Raw genomic sequence first — 7,307 nt, 5'->3', positions numbered from 1 at the left:
GGCTTGGGCGTTTGGGTGGATGGCAGGGCTGTTAGCTGAGCTGAAGAAAATGGGAGAAAGCAGATTTAGTAAAACACCATCCCCCAAGGGGGTGAAGGCGCTGGCATTAGGCAGAACTCAGTTGAGTGATGGCACTGACACGGGAGATTCAGTTTGGGTGAAGTAACTCTCGCTGGCCACGGGCCCAACACAGTCGCTTGTCCGGCTCACTGGGCGTGAACGGAAGGCTCAGCACCGGGGAGGGACTTTGGTGGGTGCTGAGGGTGGGATGCTGGTCCCGGGGTGGGGAGCTCCTCCCTTGTGGCTGCCCTTTTTGTGTGAGAGACGCCAGCTGTGCCACGCTGTGTCCTCCCTGCTGGCACAGAGGTACAGAGAGGTCTGCTCCAGGGCGGTTGACTTCAGGGTCAGGGGGAAACTCTTCTTGTATATTCGGGAGACCTCGTATCCCTCAGAACCATCTCCCTTCTCAGTTAAGCCAACATTAAGGGAGTAGTAGATCAGCTTCAGGCCCAGCCCCGGGTCTTGCCGATACCAGTACATGACGTCGTGGCTTGTGCTCTGAGAACACTCCAACTCCAGCTCCCTCTTGGGCAACGTGATGTGGTATCTGGGGGACTGGGTCACTTCTGCTGCTCCATGGCCTGGCAGGGGAGAAGGTGAGTCACAGAGAGCTCAGGAGGGCATCTGATGGTCGTGCCGCAGGGAAGGGTTTGAGCCAAGACCGGCAAGCAAGGCCAAGGGCTGCCCTTGGGTCCCAGGACTCACCTACCCCGAGGAGGAAAAACATCACATTGCCCAGGAGCCGGGCACCCATAGTGGCCTCTGACAACAGGGCCCAGCTGATTCCTGTCATGCCTCCACCTTGGCTGCTGCTTGGCCTCGTGTTCAGGGAGAAGCCACACCCCTGTGCAGAGGGACGTGTGACTCAGACGTGACTGGGCCGTGGGTAAGGCGAGGGGGCTGGGCTATTCTTATCCCCCTTTGAGGCTGCTTTTTCCAGTGCCCATTTCGTTTGTCTTATTCTTTTTTGCTTGGAAGAGTTGGCCAATGTTCAGCTTTATGCTTTTAATTGGTATATTTCCTTATCACTTAGAAAAGTATGAAGGTAAAACTTAAGCTATCATCAACATTGCACTTTTATCCTTCAGATGTCCTCATTTCTACTTTGCCACAAAAATAATTCTAAGTATAATCCTGTCTTGGTCTATTCTTGGTCTTGGTCTATATATTAAGATTTATTTATTTATTTTTTACAAGCACTCGGTACAGGCAGAAGCACAGGCGGGTGAAAGAATCCACCTAAGCCAGAGCAGGGAGCAGAACAGGCAGACTGACGAAATACACTGCTGAGGGGAGCAGCGGGCATGGCAGGAGAGGTCTGCGTACCCGTGGGACTCTTTCTGTCTGCCCGGGGATCGAACCGGTGTTGCAGATGCTGCAGACAGCTTCACAGCCCAGCGCTCAACTGCTGCTCCACCAGTGAGGGCCTTCACAGATATATTTTTTGAACAGAGACCTTTTAAAGCACCTGTCGGTAAAAATAAACTCAGTCCAATCCACATTGTGGGCTTTGGGTGTGTGTCCAGTTCAAAAGCCTGGACTGGGGCTCATTCCTGGTGAGCAGATCAGACGTGGTGGGGGTTGCTAGCGGCTGCTTCCCCACACGGGTTGGGCTCATCTGTCTTCCTCATCCTCTGCTCTCTCTGTCTACTGAAGGGTTGTGAAAGGCCATTTCAGTTCTGAGGAGTCCCTCTATCCCTCGTCTTTTATCATCTTGAGAAGGCGATGCTGTGTGAGGCGATGCTGTGTGAGGGCGTGTGTTGTGCCCTCTAGAGGACTACACCACGGTGGCAGTCGTGATGCTCTTTCTTCCCCTGGCATTTTAAATCCGGTCTTAAAAGAGCAGGCCTGGTCTTCACCATGTGGTAGAAGGTGCCAGAAGATTTGTGACCACGAGGACTAGCTCATCCTCGCCATGAGAAAAGGAGAAAAAGAGAAAGTCAGAAAATAGAGAGAAGACAGGAAGCCCGCAAAAGAAGCAAAGAAAATTCTACGGGGACTCAATCTGAGGGGGTGGGGGAAGCAAATATTGTCTAAAAAAATGTAAAAAATGATAAATGTTTTAAAAAAAAAAAAAAGAAGCAAAAACAACCGTGAGTTGGGAGGCGGCCGTTCCAGAACTGTCTGTCTGTCACTCCTTGCCTGGTACTAATCCCACAGCGGCTTAAGCATTTCTTTACTTCCTTTCTGCTGAACGAGACACCTGCTTCCTGAGCTGGGGCCTTCAATTTGTGCACACAGGAGCTGACATTTCACTACTGTGTGCTGACTGCTGGTGCAGAAATACAGCGCTGAGTCTGCCGTTTCGGAGGATGGGATTTGCAGGCTGCAGTGTGGGTTCTGGGAACATTCAGCTGAGAAGTTCCGCGTCTTGAACAAATTAGTTTCTTCCACAGGTTCACCATTCTGTAAGTAAACCAAAAACGTAAGCTCCTTTCCCGGGATCTGTTGATACCAGTAAACGTAAAGATGTCCTTTTGCAGGAGTACAGTTCATCTCAGCCTTCTGGCCTCTGCCTTTGACCAGATGTCCTGGGGTCTGGGTGACTTGGACCTCAAGCGAGTCTGTGAAGAAAGGAAACAGAAGCTGTGGACAGAGCCAGGAGGGACCTTGTGCAGAGAAGGACCTGGGGCTGGAGACAGGCGAAGCCAGGACAGAATTTTTCTCTTTATTTAGGACTCACCAGCTCCCAGGAGACAGAGGGCTAAACTGCAGAGGAGCCTCGTGTTCATGGCAGCAGCCAAGGCGAGAAAGGAGGGTGTTCGCCTGCCCCCTCAGTGTCCTTCTCCTGTGATGGCTTTGCAGACTCAGCCTCCTGGTGCCTTCACCTTCCTGAGCACAGCCCCGCCCTCCTGTCAGAAGGGAGCGCTGTTCCCTGCTGTGGGAATGTGACTGGTTTCTATTTTATTCATTGAAAACATCCAATTTTCAATTTTCATTGAAAAAAAATTTCACACCTATTTTTACCAAGAAAATCTATTCGTGTAGATTTTAGATGTTAGAAAAGAAAGATAAATAACACACGTCACCACTGTCTGCGATGCTTGCTGCTAATACCTCAGTGGTACCTTGTCCAGATCTCTGTCCTGTCTCTCTCTTACTTCATGTACATGTGTAGATAGAGCCTTAGTAGGTAAGAGACAGACATGAAGTTGGATACACATGCTTATAAGCGTGTCAGCACATGAACGTTCTTTTTTTTTTTATTGTTGGTGGAGAGAAGTACCCATAAGCTGTGACTCACGGCAGGATCTGCATGGTGAATCTCAGAGTTGTACTCCCTCTTTTTATTTTTATTTTTACTTTTTAAAATTTTTTTTATATTCCCCATACAATTGCAACCCCCTTATTTTGACCTCAATCCCTCCCCTCCCCACACCCCACCCCCCATAGAGTGTCTCTGGTTCATAGTTGTTTGTTGATTTTGATTTTCACTTTCTTATAGTTATTCATTTTCCTGGTCCCTTATTTAGGTTTTCTAGATTCCTGCTATGAGTGAGACCATCCGGTATTTTTCTTTTTCTTTTTGGCTTATTTCGCTGAGCATGATCCCTTCCAGTGCCATCCATGTTGCTGCACATTGCATGTGTTTATCTTTTTTGAATGCTGAGTAATATTCCATGGTGTATATGGACCCCATCTTCTTGATCCAGTCATCTATTTTTGGGCCTTTGGGCTGTTTCCAAAGCTTAGCTATTGTAAACAGTGCTGCTATAAACATAGGGGTGCAGGTGCTCTTTGGAATGGATGTTTCTGTGTCCTTTGGGTAAATACCTAGGAGTGGAATTGCTGGATCTTATGGAAGCTCTATGTTTAGTAGGTCCAGAAATCTCCACACAGCTCTCCATAGTGGTTGGACCAGTTTGCACTCCCACCAGCAGTGCAGGAGAGTTCCTTTTTCTCCACATCCTCGCCAACATTAGTTGTTGCTAGTTTTTTTAATATGTGCCATTCTCACTGGTGTGAGATCATATTCTTTTTGATAAAACTTCTATCACCCTGTAAATGCTGTCAAATAACCCTTTGCACTTAATGAAGAACGTCTCCCCCTGTTGGTAATGCACTTTCATTTATCTCTGACCCAGAATTCATCCAGAGATTTGCAGTTATCTGAGGTTATCCTGTATCATTAATTTGAACACCAGTTTCTCACTCAGGGCTGAGCATTGCTTTTGATGATTAATTGCTCAATTCCCTTTTCACATAATACAGATCCCTGTTGTTTTTATGATTCTGAGACCTGTCACTGCTTTGCAGAGTATTTTACCTTTTCGATATTTCTGGTGTGTTTTAGCTTGTTTATTTATTAGTGTTTATTCTCCCATGAACCAGAATACCATAATCTTTATTTCCAAACATGTTATCTCTGTTCTCTAAATCCATATTTTAGGTAGCGTTTTCTGGTCTCATAGTTAATTCCTTTATATGCTGAGTTCTGCAGAATGTCCATATTTCTATTGCATCTCAATTGCCAGGCTGTGTATACTGCCACCTGTTGTAATTTCCCTGTGGTTTTCCCACAGACAATTCAATTCCCTCTTTTCCAAGCGGGAATGTCTGGTGGTAACAAGATCACACATTATTTGAAGTATGACCTTTGTGAGGAACCAAGGACATGGATGACCATTGAAAATTTGGACTAACCATTCACCTGCCTGCTGGTAACATCAGCTGTTACTTCAGATCAGCCTGACCAACACACTTAAAGGAATTTTCATACTTATGCTCGTGAAACCAGACACTCAAGTTATTCAAAAACTCCATTCTGTCCAATTTCTTCAGTTGGATTTAATTCTGAACAGTTGATTGTCTTCCTTGTTTTCATGAATTCCCCTCCAGGTGTGAACAAACTTGCAGAACTTGTCCTCTTTGTCCAAATGTCCCACCCACAATCAAGGTGAAGTTCAAATGGAATCTCCTCTTAGTTTTCCGGGATCCAGACAGAACTGGCACGTTCTCTGCAGAATTCTCAAAGTACATCTAAGTGCAGGATCCTATCATGCTGCTATCTTCTGGTATGCTGTACATGATACATGACACTGTAGTTTATTACATTCCATTTCATTGTATAGATAATTAGGGTTTGTGAGGGCTCTCTAGTGAAAGTCAGCCAAGAAACAGCCAAGTAGCAAGTGTAAGGGCCTGGGGCAAAGAAGGCAAGGAACTGACACAGGAGGGTAGAATAGGGCTTTTCCTCTGAGGCTGGCTATGCAGGAGGACGTCTCTGGGCCATGAGAGTCTCCTGAATCGGGTTGCAGACACCATCTGAGCATTAACTTTGGGGTGGCCCTGACTTGGAATGGTTGTGGTGGGGGTGGAGAGTGTCGGGGCTCTCCAGGATGTGGACCTTCAGGGCCACCTGCATCCTGTAGCCTCAGCCCCACCTGGTGGCACTTCCCCCGCCCTGGCCCTTTTTGTGCAGGGAGGATGTGTCTGTGCCCCGCTGTGGCTAAACTGCTGGCACAGAGGTACACGGATGTCTGATCGGTCTTGGCGGACGTCACATTTAGGGGGAATCGTTCCTCCTCCTTCCTGGACACATTGTACCCATCAGGGAAATCGCCTTTCTGAGTATCCTTGACACCGAAGGAGTAGTAGAGCAGCTGCAGCCCCAGCGCTGGGTCCTGTCGATACCAGAACATGTTATCATGGTCCATGTCCTGTGAGCATTCAAACAAGGCGTGGTCTCCCTCTTTTTTGACCAGGTATCTTGGGCTCTGGGTGACGCCTGCATCGGTGAGGACTGTGAGAAAAGGGCAGAGGAGGTGAAAAGACCGTCTCCAGGAAGCCTGAGGAGGGAAATCACGTACCCAGGATCTGGGGCGGTAGCTCAGGGGTTCAGCTGCCATCGGACTCACCTGCTCCCAGGAAAGAAAAGGCCACAGTGCAGAGGAGCCTGAGAACCATGGCCGGTTCAAGACCAGAGTGGGTTTTCCCCCAGCAAGGCCCTGGCAGCTGGCTGTGAAGTCACTGTCCCCACCCACCTTGGGAGCCTGGCCTCCCTCTAGCTGCTGGGGAGTGTAGAGCACAGGCTAAGCACCCTTGCTTTTCAGTGTGTGGGTGTTCATGCATGTGCATACATGCCTGTGCGTGTGTGTACACGCCTGTGAGTGCCCTGTGTGTGCATGTGTGAGTTAACATCACGGACCTAACAGCTGTCTTTAGAAGGACCTGGTAGCGAGGCAGGCCTGAGCTTTGCTGCCCCCCACCCCAGTCCTCAGAATACTGTTCTCAAGTGACGCTCAGCTCTGATTAGGAAAACATTATGTGAGCTGTTTGTCTGTCTGTCTTTCTCTCTCTTATTTACGTGATAGTAATAAATATACACATAATTGTATACAGATGGAATATATATATATGTATTTCCTTCATGGAAATTCTAGCTTTCCATAACAATTTTTAAATAACTATTATAAGTGAATTAGTTGAGGGCAGGCTCTAGAGGGAGGCCACCTGGGGTTGAAACTTGGTGCTCACCTCTTGGCTGGGACTGCAGGCATGGCTGGCTCCATGTGTGAGAACGGGGTGCACTACAGGCCGGGGGGGCGGTGGGGAGGAGGAAGTGGTGGGAGGAGGAGCTCTATCTGGGCTAAGTGAGGAGAAAAAGACATCTCTGTGCTTGAACTGAGTTAAGGAAGGTAAAGAGAGCACAAGGGCTGTGCAGAGGGTGGGCTGAGCATGTTGTGTGCCAGAGACTAGGGAGACTAGGGAGGAGGGGTGAGTCCTGAGCAGGGGTGGGGCTAGGATGGAGGGGAGAGGCAAGGGAGGAGGCATGGGGCTAGTTTGAGGGGTGAGTCTAGGGAAGGAGGGGTGGGGCTAAGGAGCAAGTGTGGGGCTATGGAGCAGGGGTGGGTCTAGGGAAAGAGGGGTGGGACTAGAAAGGAGGGGTGGGGCTATACAGCTGGGGTGGCACTAGGGAGGAGGGGTGGGGCTAGGGAGCAGGGGTGAGGCTTGGGAGCAGGGATGGGGCTAAGGAGGAGTCCTCTGAGACTGGGAGGCAGTGACAGCCACTTCCCTTCTGTGTCCTCCAGGGCAGTGTGATGCAGCTGTAGACTGAGAGGAGACAGCACTCTCAGGCCAGGAGAAGGGAAGCATAGACAGCCCCTCACTGATGAGACCCTCAAAGATGGAAATTGGGGTAGAAAGACAGTCAGCTGGTAGAGTGAATGAATTTCAGAGATTTGGGTAAATCAGTAAAAAATTTTTGAGGGAGACACTAGAGAAATGATGAAGGTTCTTTCTAAAGC

General features: G+C 48.7%; 2 gene segments (V, D, J or C); both read right to left on the bottom strand.

Annotated features, from left to right (window-relative positions):
* Positions 1–228: 228 nt before the first annotated feature.
* Positions 229–814, bottom strand: LOC119251162 (T cell receptor beta variable 27-like). The segment is given in 2 exon segments: positions 229–641; positions 766–814. Coding segments are annotated over 2 exon segments (462 nt in total).
* A 1,800-nt stretch (positions 815–2,614) lies between these two features.
* LOC119251151 (T cell receptor beta variable 28-like) lies at positions 2,615–5,967 on the bottom strand. The segment is given in 3 exon segments: positions 2,615–2,624; positions 5,533–5,803; positions 5,919–5,967. Coding segments are annotated over 3 exon segments (330 nt in total).
* Between the last annotated feature and the right edge of the window lie 1,340 nt (positions 5,968–7,307).

The sequence above is a fragment of the Talpa occidentalis genome, unplaced genomic scaffold (assembly GCF_014898055.3).
Source record: "Talpa occidentalis isolate TD23 unplaced genomic scaffold, MPIMG_talOcc4v2.1, whole genome shotgun sequence".
Lineage (NCBI taxonomy): Eukaryota > Metazoa > Chordata > Mammalia > Eulipotyphla > Talpidae > Talpa > Talpa occidentalis.
This window is presented reverse-complemented; position numbering and strand designations above follow the sequence as displayed.